Source organism: Apteryx mantelli, chromosome 6, assembly GCF_036417845.1.
Source record: "Apteryx mantelli isolate bAptMan1 chromosome 6, bAptMan1.hap1, whole genome shotgun sequence".
Lineage (NCBI taxonomy): Eukaryota > Metazoa > Chordata > Aves > Apterygiformes > Apterygidae > Apteryx > Apteryx mantelli.
Window position 1 is genome coordinate 43,273,615 of NC_089983.1, and position 17,682 is coordinate 43,291,296.

General features: G+C 37.8%; 1 protein-coding gene across 10 annotated transcripts in view; it reads left to right on the forward strand.

Moving 5' to 3' along the window:
• Positions 1 to 17,682, forward strand: part of CCNT2 (cyclin T2) — a 28,956-nt gene that overhangs the window by 2,769 nt on the left and 8,505 nt on the right. For 3 of the 10 annotated variants that reach the window (XM_067299361.1, XM_067299364.1, XM_067299363.1), the window contains exons 3-7: positions 6,239 to 6,367; positions 7,548 to 7,608; positions 8,926 to 8,988; positions 15,500 to 15,545; positions 16,869 to 17,032. In XM_067299361.1, the coding sequence (XP_067155462.1) occupies positions 6,239 to 6,367; positions 7,548 to 7,608; positions 8,926 to 8,988; positions 15,500 to 15,545; positions 16,869 to 17,032 (463 nt within the window). Of the gene's footprint in view, positions 1 to 665; positions 775 to 2,544; positions 2,875 to 3,264; positions 3,293 to 6,238; positions 6,368 to 7,547; positions 7,609 to 8,925; positions 8,989 to 12,168; positions 13,168 to 15,499; positions 15,546 to 16,868; positions 17,033 to 17,682 lie in introns of those variants that run through there. The other 7 variants (XM_067299370.1, XM_067299371.1, XM_067299362.1 and 4 more) reach the window with 7 other exon arrangements.

Consider the following 17,682-nt stretch of genomic DNA (forward strand, 5'->3'; position numbering starts at 1 on the left):
GCTGCTCACTTGAAACTGGTAACGCAGTGGTATTTAGTTATCTAGCGCCCTTGCTATGAAGACTAAGCCTTAAGTCTGTGAATCTTAAATTTCACAGGTAAGTTATTCAGTGGCTGAATGCCGTGAAAACTGCAGCTATTACAGAAAAAAATATATTGTTAGCTTAATATTCAAATTTATATTATTCAAGGAAAGGTTGAAAACAAGTAAACTGCAAGGTAGTGCTCAGTAGTATTGATTCCTGCTGAATAACTTGCTGTAGTTCTTAATGACTGCAAGGCTGAACAGTAGCTTTATGTGTGCGCTGATGAATGGGCAAAGGCATTGCCTTGCTTTTTTCCTATTCTTTTAGAGTGAAAGGGGTGGTCTCAAAGTGAATGTGAGTCACTTAAATTCTTATTCTCAAACCATCTGGCAGGTTTTCTGTAGAGAAAGCAAAAGCCAAGCACTATAATAAACACTTAATATCAAATCTCCAGAGTACTTGGCAAGTGGAAAAATGTAATAATATTCATCTGCTACAAGAAGAAATTAATCCTTAGAAGTTAAGTAATAAGGTATTGGCAGTCCTGAAACTAAGACGTAGCTAAAATTTTCTACAGTATATGGAGTATGTTTCTAATGTTTCTCTGTGTGTGCGTATATTGATGTTTATCTATGAAAAGAAGGAATCTGAAGACTTGGGATAGAAAATTGCATGGCTGTTAGTCAGAATACCTTGAGTTATGATCTCCAGCTGCAAAAATCTGGCCTCCATTTTCCTGCTTTTTATTGGTAGGTTAATATTTTTAGTGAAGTAATAAACACTTGCATATTTATCTTCATGTATAATTGTTGGGTTATGCAAATATGCCTGTGTGTCAAACATAAGTCACATCCACTTTATCATTGTTATTAATAAACAGGTTTTCTAGTGGAAGGTGATTCAGTGAATAGCTGTTGTCTTAATTCTGCATTTTTTTTCCTCCGTATGATAAGTTACTAGTAAACAATTTTATAGGCTTGCAAGACTCTAAGGATTAACTGTGAATATGGAATGGAAATCGCAACAATACTTCCAATCTGTAGGGCCACGTGCGTGGCACATATTAGCTAATGTAGTGTGGTTGCATTTTGAATGTATAAATTTGACTCTCATGACTAAATATCCACATACTTACTATGTTACTGTGGGCTAGCAAGTCACTTCTGAATTACTGTAGATTACCTACAAGATACGTACTTTTAGTTGCACAGAAGAAAGTGTTGGCTCTTTTATTTTTGCAATTGAAACAGGTTAAGACCTTGCACAGTTGCTTTGCTCCAGTAAAAGGGTGGCAGCTTGCTTAAACCAAGTAACATAATCGATGCCCAGACTACTAATCTTCTCTAGCCATGTAAATGGTATGTTGGAACTAGTATGAATCTCCTCAGCAGTAGTACAAATTATTTTTTCTATATTATTGTTGACCAGGACATAGTAACTCTGGTTTGCCAAGTATAAAGTTAATCAATGCTAATATTTGACAGGGAGGAGAGTTGTGGACTTTTTATAGGGAGTACTAACCTGAATGTTACAGTGATACTTCAGAATATCTCAAAAATTAAAATTCTTCTGGAAATAATGCTTCCCTAGCATTTTGTGTGTCTGATATTATGTTTAAAAAAAACAACAAAAAAAAAATTTTTAGAAATGTATTCATCAGTAAAATGCAATTTGAAGAAGCAGAGGAGGGGGGAAAGTCCTTGATATATTGAAAATGAGAGGAAAGGCGTCTAAATGGTAGCTGTGTTTTTAAATTTAATCTTTAGAATTGCTGTGTGGAATGCCAAACAACCAGTTGAAAATATACTTGATGATGTTAAGTATTACTTGTGTGACATGCAGTGGAACTTAGCAAAGTGCCTAAAGAGAGGCCGCAGGAGGATTTTTTTTTTTTTTTTTTTTTTTCCCCCTGAAGTGCAAGGTAGGTGAGTGGAGTGTGTGTGTGGGGGGGGGGTGCTTGTTTCCCCCTTCATCTGCATTTCCTTCCTGTCCCTTGCACCCCATCCAAGTTACGCTTTAAAGAGTTGAGCTTCCTTGTTGTGCAAGTTCTCAAAGCTGTTGTAATAGGCAGCAAACTTCAGAGAGGCTGTTTTGGCCATATGAGTTCCATTTTTAATCTTACAATTTAACATATTTGCTGGTTTTGTGCAATGTAAGCTGCTGGTTATAATAAAAAAAATACATGCAGCTCCTTGTGTTCACACTTAAAAAAAAAAAAAAAAATCCTAGATTATCATCACTTAACATCAGTAAGCTACCTTATATCAAGTGTAATAACCAACTAATATTAGCATTAAGAGGGAGAAGGGTGTTCTCAGAAAAAGATGATGTATACTGGAGATGGATTCTAAGATTATTCCAAATATCTTCAATGTATCAAAACTGTTTTTACAAGATGTTTTGTGTTTTTCATGATAAACAGGAATTGTGCTGCTTCTACCTATAAAACTTGCTGTATGATGCCCTTGGACTGTCATAATAATAATAACACTCATGTTTTGGTCTTTTCTTTATTTCAGTGGGACTTGTTTTCTGAGATTCTCAGCTAATAGGAAAATGGGATTTAAGTTCATAAATCACGTGTGTTCTTCTGAAGATATTTCTCAGTCTTCTTGAAGAATATTTTGGGTGCACTGTAGATAACTTCTTTAAATTGTTTGGTTTGTTTTATGTCAAATGAAGATGTTCATATAAAAGAAGCTTACAACTTTGTCTAGTCTGTGTCTTTAATTTTGCTTTTTTGTTCTACTTTGCTTTGTTTCCTGCCAGAATCATATTGATGCTATTTTTGAGAAGTAGGAATGAATGAAAGCTTTAATGAGTAACTTTGCTGTTGTACACTTAACAGGGTATGTGTTTTTCACTGAAGACTATATGCATGCCAAGTCTGAAATTTTATTAGGATATCTCTTTTCCTGAATAAATATCAAGGGAGGCAAAAATACTGACCTACTTCAAACTGGAGAAGGGAATTCTAGTTCTAGACAAGACAAGGACCTGAAATGGTGAGCAGAAGCCAGCAGTTGTTTCTGAAGATAATAGGTAATGGTGGTTTGTGTAGATTTCTTATGAACCACAGTTAAATACCAGTTTATCAGCCTCCAAAACTGTTTTATGTAAGGATTTGGAGATCAAGAATGACATGGAGACTGGTTGGCCACAACTGATCCCTGCAGTAGATTTGAAAAGATCTTGAAGTCTGCCTGGTGAAGAAGGTGCTTTTCTGGAATGAAGTAAAACTTCAGTGCAGTGAGACGTAGAATAATAGTGAGTGAGAATCTGCTGATGGTTTAATTGCACAGTTATCAGTGATTTGGTTCAAGAAGCATGTCTCTGTGAAATGTAAATATTTTCAGTAATGGTAATTGTTGGAAGTTGCTTTTTCACAAAGAGGATACACGGCAAAAATTCCATGTGCGTGTAACTATACTTACAAACTTTGTGAAAATAGAGCTTGTGTTAGGATATATATGAATTAAACTTATATACAAAGCCAGAAAAATCGTAAGGCCCAAAGGCAGGCACTTAAGGGTAAGTGAGAGAGACTTGGTAGGGATGGTAAAGCTGGGCTGGTGGGAGAGGAGGGGAGCAGCAGGGAGCGACTGTTCATTGCCCACAGTGCAGTCACTGCAGTTGCTTTTGCTGGCTGGGTAGAGGACAACTGCGATCGTTCTTCTTCAACCCAGCACTAAGCCACTGCTATGATCGCTGTCCATAAATGCCTCTTAAAAAACAGAAGAAATTGTGTGATTTTGGGGAGGTGGAAAGAATCTCCTACTTACTTTCTTTTGAAGTTTCTTCGCTTCATCCAGTCCATTTCTGATTCCATGCTCTTCATCCTTACCTTTCCTTCTTCAGCAGCTCCACCATGTGGAGCCCTTACTGTGCTAGTCTCTGGTTTCACTCCATCCACTCATTGTACCCCTTCTACTGAGTCACAAATGGAGCTGGTTCCAGTCTCTCTGGTATCCTCATATCTCATCATTTCAGTCAACACTCATCAAACTTGTTTCTCCCCAACTCTGTTAGTTCTTGACTGTTCCCAATTTCCTTTCTTCTCTAAATAGTTCATGTTTCTCTGGCTTCTTGGTCTTGTCATGCTAATCCAGGCTTTCCCAGAAGCTCAGGATTATGTTTGAGAATGTAATCAGTTTTCTCTTAGGCTCTCTCAGGTGTAGAAGGTGCTAGCCTCAGCTGTCTTCCTCAGTTGTGTGCCCTAAATTACTGAAGCACAGCAGAGAGATTTCCATGGGGCTCATCTGGATGAAACAACTGTAGCTGGGAGAGGTTTGCCTTGCTTCTTGCACTACTGGGCTGGAGCACAGCTTGTTTGCTTTGTAAGGTGTCTTTATATGGGGTGCATTTGTTGGCTAATACAGATGTATGCTACTGTACATCTTTTAGCATCCCAAAGCTGTTGATGCTCTAGCTTTCTGAACTCCAGAAAATCTCTCCATCACATTTAGTGCTTAAAAGCTTGTCTCCTGGCTTAAGTGAGGCAGATTTTTAAGAACAGCAGTACTATGTCCCTGGCAGAGTGAATTTCTTCTTTAATTTCAAATCTTTAATTCAAACAATATGGCTAGGAACTTCTTGAAAATCATTAGAATCTTAAATGACAACATTAATATGGCCTTGTTCACATCTGACCTTTCAGGGTTTTTATTTCATTCACTCATAAGACTTAAGTTACATGGTTTTGTCAAACATTTACAAGGAAAGTAATTCTTTTGTCTCAGTTACAGAAGAATTTGTTCCCTGTGATTTGATTTTATTGAGAATGCTAGGTTTCTTAATGGCACATTCCATGCATCAAAGGTTATCGCCTTTCCAGGGTGTCAGTTTTCCTTGCAAGCCTGCCAGCTTAAAAGTCTTACTCCAGATCTAAGTGCACATTTCAAGGTGATTTAAGAAGCCTTCAAAAGGATTGAGGGAGTGCTTTTTGCATTCTTAAATGTGATGGGTGGTAATTTAAGTATCTGTTACTAGTTAGTTCATTGCAGTTTTCCATATATTGGGAATTTTTATACGAAAGGCCTCACTTTGGCATAACAAAGGTGGTATTATTTACTGCCAAAAAAGCCTTTTGGGGGAAGCATGGCTGCTTCAGTTCACTTAGTCTAGTTCTACTTGGGCATTGAATGAGAAATCTGATATCCGCACTATTTGTGACTTACTTTAATTAAACGTTCAACAAGCAGCCACTCCTGTCTCTGAAGAAACTCTTTATACTGGCTTACTTTTAACTAATTTAATCGTTTAATGTCTACATGAAGATTTCTACTGTCATTTTAATTAATGTTTGACATGGGCAGCTTTTGCATTAGAGGAGGACCCTCGTTCTTGTAAGTCAATTATGGCTAACCGTGTTGCATTTATAGACATATCAGTCATTCTAGCTGGCAACTAAGCATCAAAGCTTTACTTCATAGTTAACCCTTAGGTTATATTGAACTGCGAGTGTGTGCTTTGCTGCCAGCTTATGGCACCTACAGTGCTATAATTTTTTTTTTCTTTCAACTTAATTTGTAGTCTTTACTAACATTTGATATAGCTGGTGTTTTGTGAATCGTTGTGCTTTGTTCCCCAGATACTTCTGGGTGTGTAGTAAAGTTTCTAGGAGTAAGTTTTTCTGTTCAGTCTGTGGCTCTCCTGTGATGTTATACTACTATGCTTATGCTTTCTAACAATGAGCTGCTTTTCTTCAAGTTCTCTGCAAAAGTTGCTTGTTCTTAGGAGAATCCAACACTAGCAGAACTTGTTGGCATCAGGTGTTTTGGCTTTGACTGAAAAGGTGTTGTAATGGCTCACTGCTGTGCTAGAACTTGGATGAACTTTCACGTGAAGTATATTTAACTTGGAAAATCCTGTTTTAGTGCGATTAAAACCCCTGGACCAAATCTATTCTTTTTATATTGCAATAAAATTAGTTTTACCTCAAACATTTTACTCATGAGTGTAGTTTAGCATTTATGCTTCTCCTTCCCCATGCTGCTGAGTAGAGCACATGAATTTTAAAGTAAAACTTGACTAGTCATTTTTACATCGTCTCGCATGATTTCAGAACTGTTTAAAAAAAAAAATCCCAACTGCTTAATCCTTTTCTAATTACCAATTCACATTCTCCATAAAAATTCCTACTTGTAAAAGTTTTTTTGGTATGTGTGTGTGTGTGTATATATATGTATATGTATACATGTTTCTCTTCTTCAGATAATATCTCCTACGGCGTTGTTCTTAGCTGCAAAAGTGGAAGAACAGCCACGGAAACTCGAACATGTTATTAAAGTAGCAAATGCCTGTCTTCATCCTGAAGAGCCACAACTGGATACAAAGTGTGATGTAGGTGGAAGTCATGTTTTTAAAGATAGTTGGAATTGAAGCTAAAGATGACACTTCATCTAATGAGCTGTTATACTGTCTTGACTGGGTTATTCTTATCTGCAAACTAGAAAAAGGTTCTGTTCTTAAACCATTCAAATCCTTTGTAGTACTTAATATAGCTAATAAAGGACTTAAATATTTGTGTTATGACAGTTGAAGGGAAATTGCTACATCTTAAATTTGCATTATTTTTAAGACTTCTACATGTATAGTTTAAAGACTAGATATTAAATAAGGAGAAGTCTCGTGCGTGGTTCCATGAGTGCCAGGCTCAGTGTAGAGAGGAATTCGGGACATTTTGTGTTTCTCAACCAGAGGCTCGCTGTGCTGGGCATGCATCCTGTTTTCAGGGATGCCATACAGTTGTCAGCTGCTCTGTGTCTCTGCTATACATGTTCTTACTCCTGTTTGCCAAAGTTTGTACCACTTCCGCTTGCTTTATAGTTCACATTACCTTTTCCCATTTCCCTTCCCAAGATGTCCTGAAACCGAATGCATTAGAAAGCGTGGTGGAGAGGCATCAGAGCTGTTCTGCTTGAAGGTCAGGTTGAGCTGGTTCTACCCTGCTGGACCTGAGCTGACGTGTAGAACTATTTGATGTCTCTGCTGTGCTTCCAGTTCTAGGAATGCTGCACACAGATATCCAGCATACATTAATACCAGCGTGCATTTGTGTATATTTATATTTATATATATGAGTTTGAGCCCACAGGCATAAGCTAGCTTTACAAAGGCCAACTGGATATCTGCAGCTGTGTTCTAAATTATTTGTAAAACAGATAATCTGCACAGAGATAAATGAGTGATTTGCACTGGCAAAACTTCCTAATGCTTATAGCATCCCCCGTCTTCTCACGAAAGTGCTTTGCTGGAATAGATTGTATCAGATCCAGATTAAATAAATCTAATTGTCAAAGATGGGTGGGCTGGTATAGCTGAATTTGCAGTAACACTTATTCTGGTTAAAAAACTATGTATATATTACTACAGTGAAGCATTCTTGACTTGTCAGTGCTAATTGGCATGGAGAGTGGTCTTAATTTGTGCTGATATTACCAATACTCAGGTGGGAATTGCATGATTGAAATCTTGAGACAATAGACATGGAAGTCCTGACTTGCTTGTTAATTTGTTTCAGGCATACCTTCAGCAAGCCCAAGAGCTGGTTATACTTGAAACAATAATGCTTCAAACTTTAGGTATGTTTTTCTGAATACCGTTCATGCAGCCAACTTCCCATAGACCAGTAATGGGAGTCCAGGAGCTGGGTATTTTGATACACTGTTGGTATACTCAAATTTTACTCTTCTTTGTGTACAACTTCTGACCTGTGAGTTTACTTTCATATTGACAGTTGCTGTTGTGTTCACTTTGGAGAAAAGAGGAAAAAATATTTGTGAAACAGAGATTTCTGACACAGTTTGAGGTAGAAATATGTGCCCTTCCAAATAGATTTTACTCCAAAATACCAAAGACATTCAGATAAATATCTTTGTTTATATAGAGCTGCTATGTGCTTGACTTAAGTAAGAAAAAATGCCAATGTTATGTGAAACTTTTTTTTTAAAGCCTAGTTAATATCTTTCCCTTTTTTGTTGTTGTTCAATTATATTCAAAGCTTTGGGTTCCATTGCTTTCATACTCTAATCTTCTGGCTAATTGCTACAGGCATGTAGCTACATTAATATTTCTTTACATAAGGTAGTAGCATGTTATACCAGCAGAGCTGTGTGTGTATTCTGAAGCAATTGGTAAAAGTTTTATACCAAATGCTCTTCCTCTGTTCTGCCTTTCAATTAAAGAATAGTATGCAACTGAGCAGGATTCCTGCCTCTGAATGTCACAAATCATAGCGTAACCATTTAATTTGTTCAAGTAATTCCAAAATTTGAAATACAGTGTTCTGGTAAGAAACTGTTCTGGCTTCAAAGTAATGTGAAGAGAGACAATTATAGCTAGCAGGCCTGAGAACACTGACTTATTCAGATATTCTTAAATACCATTTGGAATAAATTGTTTAAAAAAAAAAAAAAAACACAGTAGTGGCCTAATTCTGAATAGCTTTGTAAACAAAGAAAGGGATCTGAAGTGACTGACCTACAAATTGACTTAATTTGTAATTACGTAGATGCAGTGTGTTTGAGTTTCAGAAATGACGGATAAAACAAACATGCACACATTTCAGTGCATATATAGTGTAGCTTGTACTGACTTATTAAGGTATCAGAAACTGTTCAGATTTGTTCATTTTTAAAAATACAGTAGTTTTTCTTCATAGATATATGGAACTTCAGAATATGCCAGGGTGTTTTACTAAATGGGTCTTGAAATGGCTATATCTTTTATCATCCAAAAAATTTAAAAGGTGCAGAATAAAAGGCAGTTAAATACTGTTACTTGATCCGCAGTACAAAGGTTTTGCAAGTGTTAGGCCTGTGGGAAGGAAAGGTTTTTTTTGTTTTTTGTTTTTGAATGGAACTTTATTATAGCTCTAAAACATATTTTTAACTCTTCAGGTTTTGAGATTACCATTGAACATCCGCACACAGATGTTGTGAAATGTACGCAATTAGTGAGAGGTCAGTGACTTTTAAGGCCTTCTTTAAGCCCTTTTTTACCCTTCCAGTAAAATTTAAAGGTGATTTTATTCATCTGATATGATTAGCTTCTTCCATGAGTAAATAGCTTAGATGCACTTCTTCACTACCTATGTATGTCTGAAGAGTGTGTTTAAAATCTAATTGCTAAAAACTTGATCTTAAACATTAGAGTCTGAAGAGTCCAATTCTTTGTCCTTTGTAAGCTTTTTTGTTTGGGGGGGTTTTTTGCTTGCTTATTAGCTTTGCTTGACTGATGTCTGTTCCATGTTTTCTCGAAAATCACAGAAGCAGTTAGTGGTTGAAAACTAAACAGCCAGCTTCTCCATGCCGTTGAGGGTTGACTATTTTCGCTCTGTAGTGGTATCACCAAGTAAGGAAGTTTAGTCTGCATGTTGGTTGATGGCTAATGCAAGCTTTCCACCGTAGCAAATCTTTTTAGGTAACGAACTGCAGGATACAGAGCACGCTTAGCAGGTCTGCTGTCATGTGCAAATACTTCCAGATGTCTAATACTTTGTCTGGACCTCGGAGCTCTTATTTGGATTGGATGATAGTGAAAAACCCCAAACGGTCTGTTAAACAGTCATATCCTCTAACTTGTATGCAGTTCATTAGTACAACTCTGGTAGAAATCTGTTTTATTCTTTGTATCTTTTGTTGGGTTTTGGTCCACCCTCTTTAATTCCTAAATCAGCTTCTTTTTGAAGCTTTAAAAAAAATCCTCTGTTACTTTATAAGATGGGGATGGAAAAACTAGGAATTGGTTGTAAAAGCACCTAAAACAAGTTTTTCCACTTTAATAACATTCCATAACTAAAAAGTGTTTAGAAATGATCAGTCAGTAGTTGTTAGTCATTAGTTGTTGTTGGAGCTAAATATGCAAAATAAAGTACTTCAAAAGAGGTTTTTTCCCTATGTAAAATATAGGAGAGTTAGGCGCACCTAACCATGCTAACTATATCTGCTTCGTACTAACTACACGATTAAAGCTCTTCTTTGAAAGAAGAGTATCTCTTCTTTCTCACTTTAATGTAGCATACTGGTGTAAAATGTCATGTGTTCATCTGTATTTTGCCTCTCTAAATATAATAGGAAACTTGAAAATGGGCTGCAGTTTTCCAGAAAAAAACAGGGCTGCCAGTTCAGCCTGCATTCAGATTATAATGTAGATTTGTATACTTAGGATTTGATTCAAAGTAGAACTGGTGCCATAGTAGCTTATTTGCATAAAAAGTAGCTTTATTGCTATTGTTGCCATAATAAAAAAATTTTTTTTTTTTTGCTTTCTGTCCAGATTTGATTGTGACTGGATACACAAGTCAGATTGCCCCAAGTAGCTGAGTAGTCTGCATCAGCAGCTATAGGGTTTTTCCTTGGATTTTCTCCCATAGTTGTTGGTCGATATAAATGTGAGCACATGTTTTTCTGATGTGTATATGAGCCCCTGCACTTCTGTTCAGTATTGAGGTGGGGGGGCGTAGCAGCTGTGTGCTGTGTGCTTCAAGACTTCCACAGTAGCACGTGTATCTGATGGAAGCCTAAAAAGCATACGGCTACATGAACTTTTAATTCCCTTTAGTCAAGGGTAGGTACCACTCTAAGATAGTTCAGCTTTTTCCTGTGTTTTTTCCTGTTACTTTTGTGTAGCAACAAAGTTCATATATTGAAGGTACATGATACCTTTTTTAATTCAACATTTTAAAGCTAGTGTTTAATGTCAGTGCAGTTTAACAAATACTTAAAATCCAAAATTATATCAAGTCTGAAGTGTGGAGACTCCAGTGAGGGCTGAAAATCCATGTACCTCAGGACCAGGTGCAAAGTGAATTTAACACATCGGATGCTTGTAAACCTCCTGGCCGGAGCAGGCAAGCTCCTTCATGGGTGCAGAGGCAAATGGAATTCTTGTCAGCACATCGCCCTCCTAGGGGTGCCTGGACACAAGACTTGAGTACCTTACGTTTAAAAATAAATCAATTAATAAATTAAAAACATAGGGCATGAAGTCTGTAGTCATGCATGCAAGTGGAGCAACTGGGAAATAATTGCTGTGGAACTAAATTAGTCTGTTTTGAGTGAGTAAAGAGATGGAGTTGAGCATAGTGATGCATCTTCAAAGATACTGTGATGTGATTTTTAATTCTGTATCTCCTAATGTTTACTTCTTGGAGAGTGTTGTTTTAATGTGATTAGGTACTACACTTAGATATCCGATTTCAAAACTTTTAACATAAATCTGAAACTGTTGTCGATGTTAAGTGTTTAGTGCTAAAGAGGCTGGGTGACTGAGAAGCTGAAGAAACGCAAGGTTACTTTATTCAGATGTAATGTCTTCTCGGACAGAAAGCAGCATTCCAGAAGGCAATCAGATCGCCCTTTTATTAAGGGTGACTAACATCTAAAACTACTGCGATTAAAACCTTCACCTGTATGTTTGGTGGGAGAAGGAAGGAAGGGAGGAAGATGATGTGGCTGAGTATTTAAGTATCAAAAAAGAGGCTACAAAGTTGGCTGAGGTATGCAAGTGTACTTAAGAGTGTTTTTGGCTTAGCATGTGAGCACTGGGAATTGCCATGTGGTGAGAATATGCCCTGGTCCCTCAAACTTGTGCTGGCTGAACTTAATTAAGTGACTAAGAGGATGGCTGATTCCCTATGACACTTTTTGTTGTCTTGCATCCAAGGTAGTGCACTTCATGCTCTCACTGTTACCCGTATTAAACCTGAAGCTTAAAAACAAATAAATAAATAAATCAGATTATGTTGATGAGGTTCAAAGTTTCAGCGAAGTCCTTTTTGTCAGAAGACTGTCTAATCTAGTAGAGGCATACCAGAATCAATTGCTGGAGGCTGAAGATGAATTAATAAGTGGTAATTGGTGCAAATAAACATAATCTTCTTCAACATACAACTAAAGGAAAAGTTGAATTCTTCATCTGTGTTCCAACTAAGATCAAAAGCCTTTCTGAAAGAAGTATTAGACAACGCAGATTATTGCAGATAAAGGTTGACTGGGTAGATGTATAATGACTTGTGAAATTCAGACATAAGGTGTCTAATTATTCCTTCTGGTTTTCAGAGATTCACGGGTTCATGAAATTGTTCCATCTTTACAGTTTGGTCAGCTTAGTAGACAAGGAAAATGGTGTGGGCTGAGTCTTTTTTCTGCACCATTCTTCCTCAGTGTCAAGAGACTGAGAAGAGGAGACAGGACCACCATTCCTTAGGATCCCACAGGTCCTCTAAGGAATCTGGAGGCAGTGGATCTGTAAAGGCCTGTCACCAAGCTTCAGTGCTCATTCCAAGGATACTCCAGTGCTGAAGAGAAAAAAAACTGTTCTGGTGTCAGACTATTTTACTGACTTGAATGCTCAGCAGTGAACCTGCCCTGGTGCGGAGACCATCACAAAGTCCTCCTAAGTTCTGGTGCAAAAATCAGTCTGTTCTCAGCCTGCTTCTGGTGGAACCTGAAGAGGAGGACTGTGTATCCTCATCTCCATCTTGGGAAGTCTTCAGTCATTCTTTTTTCTGTGTTGGTACACAGCCTCCTTTTGGAACTGCAGATTGGATTCCAAGGATTTATAGGATTTCTCTGGCTACTCTGCAGATTATCAGGTCTTGGATGTCCATGATCCTTATTAGAATTAGACAGTACAATTTCCACAAAAAGTTACAAACGCACCGTAGTATCTGTGTGAACTGCTACCATGGGCTAAATCAGGCTGAGAAAGACAAAATCTGCAGAAGAGGAGATGAATCTGAATGAATCTGCTTTTTCAGAGGGTATTCTGAGCAGGAAAACTTGAATCTTAGCACACCAAGCGGTGTGGGATTCTGAACACCGGCTGTGCTCGAGCACTGCTGCAGGAGGCCTTCACATTCTGAACGTCCACCTCGGGCTTTTCCAGGCCTGTTTCCAAGGTGTAAATGCTTTCAAGAAAGTAAAGCTGCCAAGACTGCTCTGACCTGAATTCCTACACTACGGCCTCATCCAGCCCTTCCCAGATATAATAGGGGTCCACCAAGAGAGGTCTCCATTCAGAACCTGCAGCTTTTTTCCTTTTGCCCGGAAGGATTTCAGCAGGATTTCTGTCTTCTGGTGTCGACGGGCTTATCTGCATTCTGCTCCTTCCAGGAGTTGGTTACTTATGTTCTCAAGGTACTAGTCATAGCCAGCTACTGCTCTCCTAAGGGTGCCTTGGCAGTCGTTGTATTTTGATGATTATCTCAAGATCTAAGATAACCTAGTGTTGAAGAAAAGACTCAGAATATCTTGGAATCGCATTGAACTGTGTGGCTATGTCCAGTATAAGGACTTTGGTTTCTTAGCAGGAATTTCATGGAGACGCTAGCCTTCTGGAAGGTGTAACAGATATAGCAAATCCTGTTTCAAAATCTTGATTACTACTTTAGTAATCCAGCCCCTGCCTTATGGTTGCTTCTGCAGCAGTGAGTCAGGGTGGGTGTTTTAAATCTCTCCTGAATGATAAAATATAAAGCTGATTATGGCTGAAGTCACAGTCATCTGCCCTATGACTTGAGAGTTGTAATGATTGAGCTCTGCTGGCTTGCTTTAACCTCTGTACTTTGAGATTTTTTTATTGTGTGGATTCACTTTCCACTACTTCGCTCTAGAGGAAAAAACACAACAAAATAAATCTTGAAGGAACAAAAATTGATTACTTGTAGTGGATTGATTCTATTAAACCAAAGCTGTCCTAAATGTAAGAGAAGTTTGGGACAGTTGTTTTAAGTTGTCCCTTGTGTTAACGTAAGCTTTAGTTGTGAACTGAAATTTCTTGCTGGTTTTGGCAAATTTGATTATTTAGCTGTAAATACTTTGAAACAGTATGATACTGCTTGTAGCATAGGTAAGGTATTTATCACAATTTTTTACTGAGGCTAAAATATGAGGAGACTATGATGTGGTTCTTTTCTTCCAGGTATGTGTTTTGATTTACTTTACTTTCAAGCTGATAGTAACTAGAAGTTTTTCGGCATCTACTTTTCTTCCCTGTTCAAAAGTAATGCTTCAATGAGAGCAGGGAGATTTCTTGGTCCCTTAACTCAAATGTGTCATAACTTTACAGACTGTAGAAACCGTTGAAGAACCTTATTATATTATTCTGATAAAAACGGAAGAGCAAGACATCCACTTCAGTCTTGTTCAACTATTTTCTTCATTTGTTTCATTATAGTCTAATTTCACTTTTTAGGTAATACTGCCTTACATTTTTTTTGGTGGAAGGGAGAGAGAAAAAGTTTAACTCCATGGTTATCTGGCATACAACTACCATTATGGTTTGCAAACCAAATATAACACTGTCACCTGGACGGTTCACCTTTAGATTATTAGGGACTAGCAGAATTTGTGTGGGAATGGATTCTGTTACCTTGCTACTTCATTATTCTTTTCAGATTATGGCACTGCCCAGCTGTGTAGCAGGAAGACAAACCTGGTTTATGCTCTTTGGCAATCATAAGAAGTGGAATTAAATCACAATTAGTAAAACTTTTTTTTTTTAAGTTAAATTTTAAAAGCCATTGCAGTCTTTCTCAAATCTTATGGGAAGATCATTTTTAAAGTAGAGGTTTGTGACAATATTCCCTTTGACATAAAATTCAACAATACACTTTCTGCAGGTAGCACTGATTTCAAGTGATAGTGTCAAAGTAAGAATTCACTGAAGGCTTCATTCAATCTTCAGTTAAATGCATTGTGCCCAGCTATTCCTTTAAATACATTTTGCAGTAAGTTCTTTTATTTGAGTGAGGAGCACGGGGGTTTCGCTAGTAAGGGTCAGCACTAGATGACTGTAACAGTCATTAGCTTTTCATTTCTGGTATGCTGCAGTCTTTCTTTTTCCTGACTGTAATTAATATTAAGTTTATTGTTTCACATCAGAAGCTTTGACATAGGTTTGGCAAAAATGTGGAATAAAGTGTTTTGATTAGAGGGAGCAAATCTTTACCAAGTTAGTCTAATTTTTATGCCATCCAGCTTGGAGGCTTGCTGGGTTTGGGGGCTTTGGGGGAGATGTGTGGCTAGTATTTTTTCCTTCACCTGTCCTGTCACGCTCCTCTCCAAGAGCAGAACTTGTACTACAGTATAAATTGAGTTTTATCGACTGCCTTCCTGAAGTGCACGGGCAGGGTTATGCCAGGGGATCGGCTGTAAATGAGGGTGGGGAAACAGGTATTCGTAGAAGAGGGGGCTCTCCTGCATGAGGCTTTGGAGGGGTAGATAAACCAAAGGGAGCCTTTGTTCGGGGGGGGCCGAGGAGCTGAAAGGCTGGTCCACCTCCAGGTACTGAAGAGAGAGGGCTCTTCTGTATCTCCCAAAGATTATTTTAAAGGCTAGTTAGTTAAATTACAATCAGGTCTGTGAAAATATCAAATGGTGCTTTTGGAAGGTAAAATTGCTTTAATTTCGGAACGAACCTGACAAGTTAGTGTAGGTAGTTAATCTCTCTGTTCTTCTTTTCTTACAGCAAGCAAGGATTTGGCACAGACATCCTATTTCATGGCTACCAACAGGTTGTTATCCTGAACCTCTTTGTTGCACTGTTGTAGCACACTATAGCTTCCTTTACTGCAGGGCCCCCTACATGTGTCTTACCCTTGTTGCAACAGGAGACTGGGCCATCTACAGTGGTGGTACCTTTCTGTTTGCAGTGCGGTGTATTGTACAAGGGCCTTATGGCACAAAGGGGTTAAATGCACAATGAGAAGTGTAGTGGTGCTTTCTGATGACATTTTCTCGATTGTGAGTGCATAAGTCTAAAATTGGTAGCCTGAATAGCAGCTAAAGATTACAAAGAGCTAAACTTAACCTAGAAATTCGAGCATCTTGGTAAGTACAAAACTATTTTTAGTTTACACTTGTAGTTAATGGCAGTTTTCTCTTTATTTTAAATATATTGATCCAGTCTTAATTTATAAAATTGTAGTGGGCCTAAGAACTTTTGAACTAGCTGATTTTTCTTTTCAGATAGACTAGAAGTAGTTCTGTGTTCTTCTTTTCAGAAACAGCTCCTTAATCTTAATGTGCAGTTTTAAAACTTAAGTACTTATGTAAATTTAAAGTTACAGCATTCCAAATGAGGATTATTAATTGTGTGCAGATAATCTCTTGTAGAAAGATGGAATTTGAGAGTAGATTTTAGTCTTGATTTCTTGATGACTTGAATTTGTTTCTTGCAAAATAATCTTGAGTTTTATTTGTTAGGATTACATTATGTGTAACCAGATTTTAAGCAATATCTAATGTTTGATTAGAATTCTGCCAAACATTTTTGGTCCCTGAACGGGCTGTGTACTTGAAACAGTTCTTAATAAAAGCTGTGATAGAGCAATGAACCAACGTCTTTGTGCTGCTGCCAGCTGGAAACTGAAGCTGAGTTCACAGATATTAGAAATTTGGGCCTAGTGAAAGCTAAGCACATGAGTAATTCACTTGGCCTTTATGGAACTTTTGGGTACCTACATCAAATAGTCTAATTCAGAGACTGCATAATGAGCTGTATGTTTTTATTGTAGCTAGAGTTTTATCTACCATGTTATACCTCTTCCTTTTTAGTACTTAAGTATAGTAGAATAACTGGTAAATATCTCTGCTGTTCAATCACACTTGCCATAGCAAAAGCAAATTAAACTTTCTACCAGATAAATGCCCTGCCCTTTGCTGAAGGCAGTAAACTATCTTATGAATTTAATCAGAAAAATGTTCCATGAGCTAATGTTTAACTGCTGTTGCTTGACAAATGATCTTATTCTGTAGGTTAATGGTCGATTTGTTTGGGTTTTTTGTTTTACATGTTTGACTTCCCTTGGTTCCTCGTTACGAAATTTGTGCATCAGTCTTCACCTTACTACATTCTGTCTTCAGTACAAGCCTACAGTCATAGCATGTGTGTGCATTCACTTGGCCTGCAAGTGGTCCAACTGGGAGATCCCAGTATCCACTGATGGAAAACACTGGTGGGAATATGTGGATCCTTCAGTCACTCTAGAATTACTCGATGGTAAGAAATATTCCTTTTTCACATCTTAATTCAAGTGTTTATTAAGTGGCCATAACTATCTTTTTTTGAGCATAGCTTTAAGCATGAGAAGTCTCACCGACAGATTCGCAGATGCGGGGAAGGTACAGGAGAGGGGAGAATGTAGGAAGACAAGTTTTGAGACCCTTTTTATCCCCTCTTGGGGGCTGGGACATCCATGCGCCTTTTGTAGGTGCAGGTTAGAATCTTTCCAGCGCTTTCCAGAATGGGGAAACAGCTAGAGATACAGCTGTGCAAAGTCACGCGATCCTGATTGCTTTACCTACTTCATTATTCCCAGGTTATGGCTTCACTGTCATTGAGACCGCTGTTTTTAAGATTAAATGTAAAATTGCCATAATAAAGCTAATTCTATGTTAATGATTTGGCATAGCTTATGATACCTCAAACTCCTGCAGAATAAGTTTTTCTTGTTAAATGTTTTTTTCCAGAAGAAGGCATATACCTACAAGATCATTTAAAAACAAAACACTTGACCTTTTCTGCTGATCCTACTTTGCTTGCTGTTATCCTGCACTGTTCATGTGCTGTCTTATCCTACTATACTTGGACTGTAAGGTCCACAAGGCAGAAATTGTACTTACTACAGTGGGGTCTGCAATTAAGGCCCA